Below are 16,013 nucleotides of genomic sequence, written 5' to 3'. Positions count from 1 at the left end.
TTTATCAAAAAAAGTACACCCTGAATTTGCCTCTTTTTATTAGACAAATTGGGCATGGGAATTGGAATTAACCACTTTAGTTCTTCCGGTAAAAAAAAAGAAAAAAAAGAAAAAAAGAAGAAGTTAAAGTTGAAGGCTAAGGTAAAACGTAAAAATGGGGGGACAGGATGAGTGGGGATGGGAGCAAGGGTTGGCAGACGAAGATCTCCGAGCAATTGACGACGCAATCGAATCGGCTACCAAGAAACGACGCTCTGACGACTTTGGGGAATCATCAAATCCCCAAAGAAGTAGAAGTCGCCGGTTGCCAAGATCCATAGTGGCCCTCCAACACCCAAATACAAATCCTCTATCTCGATGTGAAATGAGATTGTCAGTGATGAAGTTTGGGGGTCGCATTCTGTACAGCAAGACAGCCATTGATGTAGAGCAAGCTGCAAACCACCTTCTTCACACCATCGCTAACTCCAAGTCCAAGAAGACTCAATTCGTTCTTGGATTCGACATTGAGTGGCGACCCAGTTTTACTAGAGGTAACTGCACCGTTTCTTCTTTCAATTAATCTGTCAACTGGGATTTCTTTGTTTATTATGGATAATTTTTGGACAATGAAATGATGGAGCAAATGGCTCTAGAAAGTAGAAACATTAACTTGTTCATTGCTATAATCATCTTGTTTTGTAATGCTATTTGCTGATACTGAAGGTCTTGGTTAAATGAGGTCTATCCTCCTTTTTTATTGGGTTGGAGGGTGAACATGAGTAGAAGTGACTTTTCTCTATGTTATGGGATTGCAAAGGTGTATTTCATGTCCTTTTTATTTATTTATTTATATGAGTCCAATTTTTCTTCACATGGTCGGATATTTTGGGTAGGATTTTATCTAGAGCCTTAACAAAAAGGAATATTACTTTATTGAATTGATGTTGCATCTGAAAATGTAATGTGATTCAATGATCGTTACTACTATGTTATGTTTTGAGAGTTGTAGTCATCAGTATTTGCTTTATTTGGGGTACACGCCTTAGAATATTTCTCTAGTGTATTGTTGAGGTAGAGTAAGTTGCAAAAGACCTTTTGTCGAATTTTGAAGTGAGGAAGGGAGATTTGGGTCGAGTTGTACTTGGATTCAACATTGATTGGTGACTCACTTTTAGAAAATTTCAGCAATGGAGGACTGTGGCAGCAACAATTAAAGACATATAACAGGTGTCCCTAAGCTAATTCTCATACCCAGCATTGATTTGGCACATATCAGATGTTGCCAATGCTACATGGGAGCTTGAAAAGGCTTGCTAGCAAATCTTGAGTCTTTATTTATCATATCTTTTAGCATTAATTAGTTTTTGGTCACATATATTTAGTTTTATTATTTTTTAAGTGCTAGAGGAAATTCTGTAATTTTTTGGTTTTGGATATGGACTGTGGTCCATCCATTAGGTCTTATTTTGGGTTTTATTAAGTAACTTGTCACTAATTCGTTTGTAAATGATACATAACTAAATATATATGAATTAATAAAAATTCAATTCATATTAACGAAAGCAATAAATACTTATCAAGAAAGAATCTCTTATGCCAATGTTCCAACATCTTTCATATTTAAGGAGGAAGAGAGGTTGTTGCTAGAGAGGGAATTCACGAAGGAGGAAGTCATCCAAGTTTTGAGTGAGATAGAGGGGGATAAAGCCCCTGGTCCTGATGGTTTCACCATGGCCTTTTTCACAAATGCTGGAGTGTTGTGGAAAAAGATGTCATGGTTTGAACGGTCTATGAATGCTTCTTTTCTCACTTTAGTTCAAGAAATGTAATGCTTTGAATATTAAAGACTTTTAGCCTGTCAGTTTGGTGGGCAATGTGTATAAGCTGCTATTCAAGGTGTTGGCTAATAGATTGAGGGTGGTGTTGGACAATCTCATCTCTGAGTCTCAAAATTCTTTGTTAAAGGAAGGCAAATTTTGGATTTAGTGCTCATTGCTAATGAATGCTTGGATAGTAGGTTGAAGAGTCATTTATTGGGTGTGGTTTGTAAGCTTGACATTGAAAAAGCATACGATCATGTGAACTGGGATGTCTTGTTTTATTAGTTGGTTAGGATGGGTTTTGGGGTGAAATGGAGGGGGTGGATTAAGGCTTGTGTCACTCTGCTTGTTTTTCAGATGGATCCCCTGAAGGTCTTTTTGGAAGCTCACGAGGACTGAGAGGATCCCCTCTTATTTTTCTTTTGATTATGGAGGTCTTAAGCAGGATTATGAGGAAGACAGAGGAGAATGGTCTTATTCGGGGTTTTCATGTGGGACCAGTGAATTTTGTCAGTGTGCATATCTCCCATTTGTTGTTTGCAGATGACGCTATTTTATTTTGTGATGTTTCTAGGGACCAGTTGCTTTCCATAAAGTTGACTTTGAAGGTAAATGTGGGGAAAAGTGAGATTGTCCTTGTTGGGGAGGTGAATAATCTAGACTTTTTGGATAATATCCTTCATTGTAAAGTGGGTAGTTTGCCTATGAAATATTTGGGGTTGCCGTTGGGAACTTCGTTTAAGACAACCTCTATTTGGAACCCTGTTTTGGAGAAGATGGAGAAGAAATTATCTAGATGGAAGTGTCTCTATTTATCAAAGGGTGGTAGACTCACATTATTGAAGAGTACTCTCTCAAGTCTCCCAAATTACTTTTTATTGTTGTTTACCATTCCTAAGTTGTGGCTGCTAGATTGGAGAGTATCCAGAGTAACTTTTTATGGGGGTCTTTAGAGGGGTGCTTCCTTTGGTGGCTTGGGAAAAATGTTTGCTTACCTATTGAGATTGGCTGTTTGGGGATAAGAAATGTGGTGTCTTTAATCAAGTTTTATTAGGAAAATGGCTGTGGAGGTATGTACATGAAGTTACTCATCTTTGGCGGAGAGTTATCTCCACTAAATATGGAGAGGGTCAAGGGGAGTGGAGTACTAAATTATGTAGGAGGGCTCCTGGATGTGGTTTATGGTGAAGTAGTTATAAAGGGTGGTAGAGCTTTTCTAAGCATTTGTTGTTCATAGTGGATGATGGTACTTGTATCCTCTTTTGGCATGATATGTGGGTTGGGGATAACCCCCTTAAAATTCTCTATCCTGAGCTATATGAGTGTTTAGATAACAAGGAAGCTTGTATTTCTGAGGTTTTGTGTCTTCAGGAGGAGGGTGGAAATGTTTGAGTTTCGGACTTGAGATTTTATAGGGATTTTCAAGATTGGGAGCTAGATGTAGTTTATTCTCTACTTGATTTTATCCAAGCTCGTATTCCTCGGGGTGTAGGGATTGATACTCTATGTTGGTGCCTCAAAGGTAATGGTAAGTTTGACACTTGGTCCTTCTACCATGAGATCCAGGATATTCCTAATTCTTTGTTCCCTTGGAAGGTATTTGGAAAACAAAGGTTCTTAAAAGAGTGGCTTTCTTTTTGTGGATAGCAACTCATGGTCGGATTCTTACTTTGGATAATCTCATGCTTAGGGGTTGCTCTTAGGCAAATCAATGTTGTGTGTGTCGTTGTAATGGGGAATTTGTGGACCATCTACTTCTTCATTGTCCTGTAGTACACTCTTTATCTGTGTTTATGCTTCAGGTTTTTGCTATCCAATGGGTCATGCCAGGCTTTGTGGTAGGGTTGTTATTTTGTTGGAATTACTGGCTTGAGAATCATACTTCAGATACTTGGAATTTGATTCTAGGCTGTTTGATGTGGATTGTATGGATGGAACGAAATCGTTGTTCCTTTGAGGATACTAAGAAGACGTTAGTAGAGTTAAAAGATCTATGCTAGCATAGTTTTCTTGATTGGTCTTAGTGCTAGGGTTTTACGGATTGTCCCTCTCTTTCAGAGTTTATGTCTTCTCTTAGAATAGCCACTTGATTTCTTTTTCTTTGTTGTCTGATTTTGTTTTCCTGTGTTTATCATCATGAACACCTTGTATTTTTCCTTTCATTTTTTCATCAATAATATTACTCTTATTACCTAAATACCTATAAAAAGAGAATACTTTGAATTTACATTGGGAGACTGGAAAAATAAGGACTAACGAATTGGTACTGAAAAAGTTAGCTGACTACCTTCTATTTAACTGCTTGGTGGTCTATTACCTTTTCTAACAGTTTGAATGAATTTTCCTCCAATAGGGATTAAGCCAAAATCACTAAAAAGGACTCTTGAGGACAAATTAGGGTTTGTCTAATGTTTAGTTGTGGTGGGTTTAGGGTTAGGAAAGAAGAAGAGTTAGAGAAGGTAGGGCTGTTTAGGGGCCATGTGAACAGTACTCATGAACAGTAACCTTATAAAGAAAAAAGAGAAAATAAAGAGAAGAGAGAAGGAGAAGGAAACAACAAAGGCCAATATGCCTATTGCTCAAAACACTCAATTTTATTAATCACCTCCTTCTACTTCTTGAATACATTGAGCACAATATATATAAAGACTCATACTTGTTCTAGTAAGGGTTTGTTTGGATACCACTTATTGCTGAAAACTGAAAATATTATAGTAAAATAATTTTTAAATGTATGAATAGTGCCGTGGACCCAGTTTTAACTTAACATTTGTGTTTTTCCGTACTTGCGGGTCCCATGAACAGTGAAGGGGACCCAAAGAAAAAACGCCAAATGCTCCAACTTTCATTTTTCAATGCAATCCAAATTCAACCTAATACTAGGATTCCTACTAGTACTAGGACTACTATTTAAACATAATAAATTAAATCAAAGCCTATACATAAAGACCCATAATTGAATAAGACTAATTAATAAAACCCATGGTCTATAACTATGGCCCATACCCAACAATTGTAAAATTACTAAATTAGCCTTGACTCAAGAATAACCAAATAAAATATAAAAACTTAATTAACTACCATGGACACTTATTCTTGGGCTTTGTCTTAGCCTTAGGCTTCCAAAGAGAATATCCTTTCTTTAACCATGTTATGATTCTGCCATCAACTCTATCTACAGTTCCCAGGAAATGGCAGCAGATGAGGCAGAGCCTTATGAATTAATCTCTGCTGTGCTTTATGACTGCAGATATTTTAAAAGAAAGTACCAGCAGAATTCTTAATGTTTGTTTTGGAATTTGAATACACATTTGCAATACTCGCTCTAACACCTAGTCAACAGAAATTAAGACGTCATGGGATATCCAATTGACATGCTGCTGTGTGGATACACCCACAACTTTATGTTCTGTCATCTGTATCAAAAAGCTTTGTGAACATAGGAATTTGTTGCTTGGACATTGAAAGAAACCTTAACTCTGCAGGTGTTTCACCTGGGAAGGCTGCGGTTATGCAGATATGTGGGGACACTAGTCATTGCCATGTAATGCATATTTTTCATTCTGGAATACCTAAAAGTTTGCAACTTCTTCTTGAGGACCCTACACTTTTGAAGGTTTCTAGGTTCTAACACATCTGCTCTTAGTTTTTTTTTTTTTTTTTTTGAAAATAAAAAGCTCTCCATTTGCTATGTGAATATATGTAGTAGGATAATATGTTTTAGACATGCACAGGTTGGAGCTGGCATTGCCAATGATGCTGTCAAGCTTTTTAAAGATTATAATGTATCCATCAAAGCTGTGGAGGATCTTTCTTATCTTGCTAAGCAAAAGCTTAGTGGAGCTCCCCACCAATGGGGTCTTGGATCCCTAACCAAGAAGCTTATATCAAAAGAGGTTATCTATCTGGGTTTCTCTGAGAATTGATTTCTGTAATTTCTGCAACTCTTCATTGCTTATACTTATCATGCTGTCAGTGTTTTTTATTTTTTAGAGTATCATGAAGGATTTTTAGTTTAGTTCATGCAAAATTTCACTTGCAGATCATCCTCCATTAGGTATCTTGTGTCTAACTGTTTATAGGTGGCAATTTTTCCACTTGGAAGTGAGTATTTGCTTGTTGCAATGCAGTGGTTCATTACAAACTTACAGCTAGCACTGTGCTGACATCGGTAGCCATTTTACTAGGAATTTTGAAATTAACATGCAAGTAATTTTATTTGTATATTGTAGGATCTTTTTGGAACTTCAACTACAAGGCACTTAATTAGGCTAAAGTGCAAACTACACCTATAATGTTTGGGGGCTTTGGATTTTTACACCCTAAAGTTTTAGGATTTGGATTTTACCTCATAAAATTATATTCTGTTTGCATTAGTAGCCGTTATGTCCATATTTTTTGTTAAGTACCCACATAAACTTGCCATCCGTGTTTAGTTCGTCCTATAAAATGATGCCACGTCATTTTATTATGCCACACCATTCTCGTTATGCCACATGGAATTATTTTATTGGACAAACAAAACTCGCAGTCCAAACTTATGTGGCGCTTAATGAAAAATATGGATAGAGGGTTGCTGATGCAAACAATATATAACCCGCAGGAGGGGGAGACCTACTAGCGTCTCCTTTGGTTCTTTGGTCATCCAGAGTTGTATATTCCCATCCGCAGGAGGGGGAGACCTACTAGCGTCTCCTTTGGTTCTTTGGTCATCCAGAGTTGTATATTCCCATTTTGCTTGGATCAAGTATCACAAGTCATATCGTTTCGATTTTTTCAGGAATTTCCAAAACTAGAGAAGGGGATTTTCCTACAAAAGGTAAAAAGGGCTTAGCTTTAAATGGGATGCTTGTGTAATTCCTTTGAGCCCCATATACACCATCACCTCTTTTGTGATTGCTAAAGATATTAGGGATTACGTAAGTAATCTTTATTATCAGTATGATTCTCCACCTTTCTATCAGTTGCAACATGAAGAACATGCCTTAGCTTATGGGTAAAATAAAGAAATAAGTGTGCTATACTATTTATTACCGAAGGCTTAGGCTTCCATGGGACTAGCTGATGAGCATGAGGGACCCTTTTCTTTTAGGGGTAAAATTAAAAATTTGAAACTTTAAGGTGTATAATCCAAAGACCCCCAAAATTTAGTGGTGTTGTTTGCACTTTAGCCCACTTAATTATAATCTAGGAAGCATGGATACTTCAAAATAACTTTTGTACCTATATTAGATACATATCAGGTACATATATGGCAGAAGATGTATCAAATTTTTATCCATAAATGACAATTATTATTATTATTTTGGATATGTTGGGACATGGTATGAATACATTTGATTTAGGGGACAAAAGTGGATTTTTCTTTAGAAAACAAGGGATTAAATGTAAAGATGTAAACTACAGGAATGATATGGGGTAGCAATATATCCGCAATTTGAGCTTCTATAGAATCATGGGGTAGCAATAACTCTACTTTCCACCTTTCTTGAACAAGGTGGCATTTCACTTCTATATCCTTAGTCCTCTCATTAAATGCTAGATTTGAAGCAATACGGATTACTGCCTGATTGTCACAATACATAGTTAAAGGTAACTACACATTAAACTATAATTCCTTAAGTAGGTATTTAATCCACATAGGCTCACATGACGTATGGGTCATGGTTCTATACTATATTTAGCTTCTGCACTAGAGAGGGACACCACTTTGTTTCTTAATTTTCCAAGTAACCCAGTCCCCCCTGAAAAGGTGCAGTATCAGTTGTTAATCTACTATATGGGGGTGACCCTGCCTAATTTGAGTCTGTAAACTCTTCTGCCTGTAAATGACCATTAGCCTTGTACAGAGGTCCATGACCAGGGTGTGCTAGTTTTAGATACTTTACAATTTGAAGAACTACCTCTCAATGTGGTTGATGAGGAGCAGTAATATATTGACACAACACTCACTACAGTAATAATGAAATAGTTCAACTTGCAAACTAAACGACACTATCTCTCTAGATTAGATAACTCTTCCCCATGATCCACATGGAATTTAACACTTGCGTCTGTAGGAGTCTACAAGTTTAGAGCCTATTAGTTCGTTCCCCCCCACCCCCCCCTAAAAAAAAAAAAAAAAAAAAACCAACACATATTTCCTCTACGACAAACTAATTCGCTCTTTAGATCACGTTATCTCAATCCACAAGAAATAACTTAGCTTTCCCATATCCTTAGTTTGAAATGAACTTTGTAGGAATTCGTTAACTCTACAATTCCCTTATAAGCATCAAAGGGGATAATTATATCATCAACATAGTTTATAAATAAGACCATTTCTCTCTTTGAAGTGGAGGAGAAGACAAAAATGATTAGATTGGTAGCAAGAAACTTGGGTGGTTGCTAACTTTTTAAGACCATAGATAGCTTTATATAATCTGCACAACTTACCCAACTCCCCCTAAACAACAAACTTGTGTGGTTTCTCCATGTAAACTTCCTCATGCAAACAACCATGTAAGAAAGCATTTTTGACATCCAATTGAACAACCAATGAAGATTAGAGGTCTAGGATATTAAAATCCAAATTGAAGAAAGTTCGGCAATAGGGGAAAAAGTTTCTGAGTAATCCACCCTATAAGTTTGAATATGCCACTTTGCAATTAGGCATGCCTTCAGGCACTTAACCAAACCATTTGGTTTTCAGCACAAAAAAAAAGAAAAAAGAAAAAGAAATTGAACCATTTGGTAAATATTTAACAGTGTTATACCCAACAAAAACCAACACTATACTTTCTTGAAGGTAGAGCAACGAAGTACCATTTTGAAGAAGTGTTGCCATCTCATCTTCCATAATCGTCCAACCAGGAATAGACAAGGTCTCCTTAATAGATTTGGGAATGACCATATAAGACATGGACGAGGTAAAGACATGAAATGAGGGAGATAAATGTGGATAGGAAACATAGTGGGAAATAGGGTGAGAGGTGCAAGTACGCTTACCTTTGCTCAAATTAATGGGAAGAGAAGAAGGATTAGAAGATGGGTCAGGAGAAGGATCTCTAGTCTGGGAAGGAGGCTCAATGGTAGGCAATCATTGATATACCTATAAAGGTTTTGCAAGAATTGTGACAGGAGGGGAACAAGTAGAACTAGAATAGGGAGAGACTGGTGGTAGGAAAGGAAGGGGACTATCACCTCTAGAAGAAGAGAAAGGATTATAGGAGGTAATTTCAAAAAAGGCGACATCAAAACTAACAAATTGACGACAAAGTGTAGGAGAATAACAGTTATATCCTTTGTGTATATGAGTACCCAAGAAAAATATTTAAGAAATCAAAGGTCTAGTTTATCACCTCCATGGCCTAAAATATAAACAAGGAAAACAACACTACCACCACTAACAACAATAGAGCCTTAGTGATGGAGGAAATTGGTGAAAGGAAAGCTGTTTTAGAAAGCTAAGTTGCTTAGAGAAAAGAAAGAATGAATTAGCTCTTCAAGAGACACCCTCTTGGAATAATACCTTATAGGTAGAGATTTCTTGGATTCAAATTCAACTAGTTACAATGAGGGCAACCTTGCTTATTTATAGTTACACAAGCAAGTTGCTGAGTTAGTTACAGGAACCCACCATGTGGATGCCATGTGATTGGCCAAATCCTAACAAACTTCTCTAACTAATTGATAGGCTATTGCACTTATCACTAACAATCTTATCAACAAACTAACTTATCACTAACAATCTTATCAACAAACTAACTTTCTGTTACAAGTAAAAAGAACTACTTATCATACAACATATGCACTAGTAAACAGCTAGCTTTAAAAATGAATTGTATCACTTAGTTCCAAAATTTTTGGGGTTGGCAACAAAGCAACTACACCCAAAAATTTCAAGAGATAAATGGAATAAGGGTTTATCAAGAGACATCGCATTGTGGGCATGTGATTGATAAGATAACATGCTGCCAAAATAACATCACTCCAATAGGCTTTAGGAACACTCATTTGAAATAAGTGTGCTTGAGTCACTCCCAACAAATTCCTCAATTTATATTTTGCCTCGTCATTTTGTTATGGGTATGAGCACAAGAAGACTGACAAATTATGCCATGGTCAAGAAGGAATTGAAATAAAACCCCTTTAAAAAAAGGAATTGAAATAAAAAAAATATGAAAATATTCATGAGCATTATCAGATTGAAAAACATGAATGGAAGAATGTAAGCATCAAATTGAGTCTTTATTTCCATATAAAATGATGTAAGAATTGAATACAAATCTAACCTTAATTTCCTTCATATGGCAAAGGTGACTTCAAAGAAATTATCAACAACCATGACATAATGTTGAAACCAAATATGAGGGGACTTTTATAGGACCCCAAATGTTTGAATGAACTAGGTGAAAAGGAATATTGGCTCAACTCTCATGTCTAGACACAAAAGGCAATCAATGGTGTTTACTCAATTTATAAGCTTCTCACTTTAATGACTCAATTGCATGACATGATGGAACGAACAATTGCAAGTTCTGAAGATAGGGTGTTATGACCCCACCCCAACTGCAAATATTATCCACTTTGGCCTCATTAGGCTGCAAGGATTTGTTTCTCCCTAAAGCACACAACAGTGGGGAAAACGTATCTTCACATTGAAGGGATGCCTAATGAAACTGAGTCCTCATCTCACGAGTCCCACATCACCTGGAGAAGCACGTGATAATGTGCTTAAAAGGGGTGGCCTCCCTTAATGTGAAGACATGTTTCCTTGCTATTTTGTGCTTTAGTAGAAACGAATCCTTGAGGCCTAACAAATTTAAAGAGGACAATATCATCACAGTTGGGGTGAGGTCATGACAGAGGGATTACCAAGACGACAATGATGCTGAAAATGTGATACTAATGATGAAAGGGCCATTGAACGAGATAAATCATGAAAATCTAGATAGTATAGACCGTTAGACTTATGTTTTCTTTCAGGAGGAAAGAATATTGCAACAATTAAGAGCTTCTTACGAACATATAACACTAAAGACAAGGAAAGAGTAGGGGTAATGTGAGTGGTGCCCAAACTAAAAGCAATAGTGGTTGAGACATCTGCCAATGTAGCAAAGGGAAGAGTTGAGGGTGTCCAAGTTAGAGAGCAGACTTGGATTACCAATCATATGATCAATCACTCCTAAGTTAATGATGTAGGGTTCTTGAGTGGCGAGACAAGCAATGGCAGTACCTGTCTAAGCTAGAGTAGTAGCGGAAGAGGATGCAGGAGACTGAGACTGTAGGGACACAAGGTGAGAATACTCTTCCTCAAGAATAAACACCACTCTAGTAGTGGAAAATGGTGGTGGAAAGGGGTTGTGAATCATTATCCTCTTCCTAAAAAATGATCTTCTTATGATGACCATGTCCTTTACCACAACCTACTCCCCAACCTTAACCCCCATGACCACCATGGCCACTCCCCATAGAGGTGACAAAAGCAGATTTATCACTAGAGGGTAATGTAACAGTACTAGAATCAGATAACGAGGTCTGTCTAAGTCTACCAAAAGCTTCACTCAAAGGTCTTTCTTATCTAAAATTTGTTCTTATCAGTGGTTGTGGAGAAAGCAAGTGACATGCATATACGATCTCTTTGTCTCTACATGGTTTTTACATTAAAGATGCGTTGGTAAAGATTAAGTTCTTCACATATACCCTTAGATTTCCATAATAGTCTTCCAAAGACAAATGATTGAGAGCAAGGGTGAAACAAGTTTGATAAAGATCATAAATTTTCATAAGATTGTTAACACCAGAGTACAACTCCATGGTATGTTCCCAAACAAGTTTGACAATTGGTAAGAAATCCAGACCCTAACTGATCTTAGACTCCATGCTATTCCACAAGCAACTCCTAATTTGGGAATCTTCAGCTTTCCAATCAGCATATTTAGAGCCTGTGGGCCGGGGGGGGGGTGGGGGGGGGGGGGGGGGGGGGGGGGGGGGTGGTGTTGTCATCGGTGTAATGATATTTTTTCTTCCCAAGAGAAAGACCTCAACAACATCAGGCCATTGTGCATAATTGCCCCCATTAACACAAATGGAAGTAATGGAAAGCATATAGAGAACAACAAAAAATTTGGTTGGATACTGTCTTTGAACTCCATAGCACCACGCAAACGTGTATCAGGAATTAAATAAAATCAACTAGCAACACTACTGTTTAACACCCAAACCACTGACTGGTCTCCAATACTATCCAACCACAAAACTCTAAACACACAAGGCAGCAGCATGAACCACCCAAGCATTGGATTGCACATACAATAATCCATATCATATTGCTACAAGCCTACAACTATAGAGCCATAGAACTAGAGGACATACTAAAGTTTGAGAGGCACAAAATACCAGATTGGCACAAAAGAATGTTCCCATGGGTCACCGGTAGTCGGCGGTGCTTCCAAGTGAAATCTTGAGAGCTATGGTGAAGTTTCTAGCCTATACAGGTATGGTTGTCAGGTTGTGAAATACTGAGATTTGGTTATGTCGACTTGACCCATCAACTCAACTAGGTTGTGGCGAAATAAGTTTCGGTTTCGGTATGGCTATAGGAGCCTCGTCGGAGTCACAATGGCATAGATGACACAATGGTGCTCTCTTAATGGTGATGGGAGCCTTGTTGGAGTTATGAAGGTGTTTTTTTTTTGGAGTGACTATGGTCAGCAAAGTCAAGGGTTGCTATTACTATACTCGCCGGGGATTAGAAATGGCGGAGTCAACCACGGATGTTAGTGGCTGCAGCGGTAGGCCTCTTTGTGCTCTCACATCATGTTAGTCTTGGTAAGTGCGTTTAGGTTTCATTAACATACCCTAACACATGCTTAGTATTTATACTGATAGCTTTAGTACATTATTATAGATTTACCCTTAACAATTAAACACCACTCACAACTTTAACAAATTTTATTTAGTTCTAGAATTGTGCTCTAAGACTGCATGGATGATATATGTATATACTGCTTCTGAATGGACGATTAATGATAAGTAATATGCTTTTACAATTCACCTCATAGAATATTCTTCAATCTTTCCTTCTTCAATATCTTATCTTCTATCTCTCTCTTGTTAGTCCTAACCTAACCCATGGTTTCCTTAGTTGAAAAATTGTATGGACACTTTGAGACTGCCATAAACTGGCCAACACCAACTGTCTTATTGAAATTTGACTGGTTAATAGTATATAAATCCCTTCAAGATTCTTAAAATTGATCTTGTTCAAGGTTTTGAAATATATGGTGTGGACAACAAATTTGACTGGTTAATACAAACTGATTTTGTTGGACCTGATTGATTGTGGTTGTTAATTGACACTGATTGGTGCTATTAGAGATTTGATTGCTAAATGAATGTTATTTCCATATATGATGTAATTACATAATGATATAAATATAATGTAGGGACTCTATTTAAGGGTCCAAATTTCACTATTATAGGCAGTTGATCATGGATTAACGAAATTTGGATCTAAAGTTTTCTTCCAGTGCTTGATGTCAATACCAAGCAAGCTCAAGTGTTGATTCTTGGGTTCCTATCCTTATCCCAAGCTTGGGGTTGGTTTCAAGCAACCCTAGGTGCTGTTTTTCTCACTTGGTGCTATTTTTAAGGTTTTATCCCCTTTTTTTTGTTCTCCCTCTCTCTCTCATTTTTTCCCAAACACATGTTCCTCTTGAGACTTCATTGTCCTGCATCATAATGCAGCTTCGTAAGCCCAATAAAATTAAGCTGGGAAACTGGGAGGCTAATTTTTTGTCAAAGGAGCAACTAGATTATGCAGCCACAGATGCTTTTGCTTCTTGGTATCTGTATCAGGTAATTTGTTATCATCACTTTATCATCTTTTTATAACGTTAAAGGCTCTCAAAACATTTGTGCTACATAATAATTTTTTTCCTTTGTTACATAGGTATTAGAAGGCCTCCCTAATCTAGAAGTTGCTGCTTGCCAAGGAAGTGAAAAGTTGGAAGGTGTGACGTCAGAATGACCTTTGCTGGTCATATCTGACTAATATTTTCTGTTCAGCTTATATGGACAGAATGACATTGTCAAAGTAGTCTGATAGGCTTCACCACCATCATTGGCAGAGCAGTAGTATTTGTTGCCTTAGATGCTTCAAATTATTTATTGGCTTATGAGGCTTTGAGTTTAGAAGTAGGTAAATAAAGACATGTCAATTAAGAAAGTAATTTGTTGAGGATCCAAAGCCGGCTTTGGATATAGTAGAATGGAAGAAATGAATACATGTGGTTGACTCTCACTAATTTGCTGAGGATCCATAGCTTAATGTTGTTGTTGTTGTATATGAGGCTTGGTTTCATACTTTGATGTTACATAGAAGATTGCCATCACTTCTGATTCAAGTTTCACTTCCTTTGAAGTGACAAAATTTTATTTGATTAAAAATGAATGGTATGTTTTAAGTGCACGATCACTTACATTGCAATATTGACTTGACAAGCAGCAGTGATTGAAAGTGAGCCTGATTTTCGTACTGTGCAATTTAACCAGTTGCTTGGTTCTATTTACATAATAATTTGGAAAGTTCCATCCATGTATATTGAGAATATTTTAAAAAATAAAGTAAAATAAAATCATGCTTTTCCTCAATGCCATTGTTTAGTTCACTATTTTTTTTTTTTTTAATCAAAGTTCCTATTTTCTTTAATTTGTGCTGAAACAGGGAAATTGTGGTATGTTCCTACAAGTTCACAAATTCTTGACATAGTTGTGATTTTGCCTTTGCATGCTCGTCTTTTTTGCAAAAAATTGTTACCCCCCCTCCCCCAACCCCTTTTGGTTAGTTACAGGCACATCTACTACATGCTATATAAAATCTAGCTGATTGTTGGGATTGGAATGGCTCAATCCTAATCATCTGCTTGAATTTGATTTGAGCTTCAATCTGATTCATATTTTTTTTGAGAAGCTATGGAACTTCTGACAGGCCTGGGAGTATGAGTTTCTGAGCCGTCTGGATTGGCTGTTATAGTGTCATATTCGTAGCAATTGCAGGCCCCTGTTTATGTGAGAACACTCTCCTCCTTCCAATGCCTAATTTAAGATTTGAGCTTGTGAAGATGGTCAACTCAATCTGAGGCCATAGTCTTTACCTTATTTCGTGATGCTCTAGCTGAAGCTTATGTTCCTGCTTTAACCTCTTCTACGCTTGGGATGGATCGGCCTGCCTAGAACACCAATCCAATAAAAGAAGGAAGCATAATTCTCGTAATCTATTAATAAATCATTGAAATAAAAACTAAATATGGCAGTTATTTTACAAACACCAAATCTAGCCTTATGATTCTGTCATGCTCCGGTATGACTTGCAAAAGCTGAAATCAATATAAATATGGTGATACGATTTAGCATTTTGTTTGTTTTTGTTTTTAACACAAATTATTTGGTGTTGTTTCTTATAACTATAGCTGTATGTTCTATTTATGTATGTATATAATATCGGGGAACTTATTAAGATCATTTGTAATTAGTTTCTTAGGAGATCTTCTAGTTCAAAAAGGCTTAGCAAAGAATTTATGCTTACAAAGTGCTCTCCTTTTAACACTGTGATCAAGTTTCATTCAAGTATAAAAGAGAAGAAGTATTTAGTTGTTAGTCGTGTTTGATTTGAGCTGTGTTTGCTTCGAATTAGTTTAGTGTTAGCGTGATAATCTGGGCTTTGATATGTTTCAATTTACTTCAAACTAGTCGCTAACCCGTGCGATGCATGGGAAAGCTATTGTGTATAAAAATGTAAACTATTCTTTTTCTTTTCCTCTTTGATTGTACATTAGCATTTCGGTCTTATAGTTTCCTATCCTTGATATGAAATATTAATCTTGATATGAAACATTAATTTACGTAATGCAAAATAGAAATCAAACACAAATTAAAGTTTAAAATAAAATGAAGAATTAAATCCTTAACATCCTCAATTATTCATAAAATGAATGAAACACGAATTTAAAGAACTACTAAATCAATATTTCAAATAAATTAAAAGATAACTTTAAAGTGTTTTTTGTATCTTCTTCTTTTGTTGCTTCGTAGTAGTCATTGAATGTGTCCTTTCGTTTTACTTTAGTACAGATGTTGGTGTGAGTTGTGCATTGCTTTGAACATCAACTTTTTGAAAATTTGTAGAATCACCACCTTGTTCACTTGATAAGTTGGTGCTACATTCAT

At 36.7% G+C, this 16,013-nt stretch overlaps 1 protein-coding gene across 11 annotated transcripts; it reads left to right on the top strand.

Annotated features, from left to right (window-relative positions):
* Nucleotides 1-15,443, top strand: LOC112027609 (3'-5' exonuclease). Of its 11 annotated transcripts, none has more exons than XR_010627452.1 (5): nt 1-533; nt 5,288-5,426; nt 5,527-5,698; nt 13,268-13,438; nt 13,533-13,630. XR_010627452.1 is itself a non-coding variant. In XM_024060262.2 (5 exons), the coding sequence occupies exons 1-5, from the start codon at nt 155-157 to the stop codon at nt 14,770-14,772; spliced, it is 816 nt and encodes a 271-aa protein (XP_023916030.1). In that variant the 5' UTR covers nt 4-154; the 3' UTR covers nt 14,773-15,443. The 11 variants fall into 11 exon arrangements, 9 of the variants coding, with proteins under 9 accessions (XP_023916032.1, XP_023916033.1, XP_065625637.1 ...); XR_010627453.1 differs by having other exon boundaries at nt 13,268-13,405; nt 13,533-13,621; XM_024060262.2 differs by lacking the exon at nt 13,268-13,438 and adding an exon at nt 14,758-15,443 and having other exon boundaries at nt 4-533; nt 13,533-13,643.
* Nucleotides 15,444-16,013: the final 570 nt, after the last annotated feature.

This window comes from Quercus suber, unplaced genomic scaffold (genome assembly GCF_002906115.3).
Source record: "Quercus suber isolate HL8 unplaced genomic scaffold, Cork oak 2.0 scaffold_1206, whole genome shotgun sequence".
NCBI classification, from domain to species: domain Eukaryota; kingdom Viridiplantae; phylum Streptophyta; class Magnoliopsida; order Fagales; family Fagaceae; genus Quercus; species Quercus suber.
This window is presented reverse-complemented; position numbering and strand designations above follow the sequence as displayed.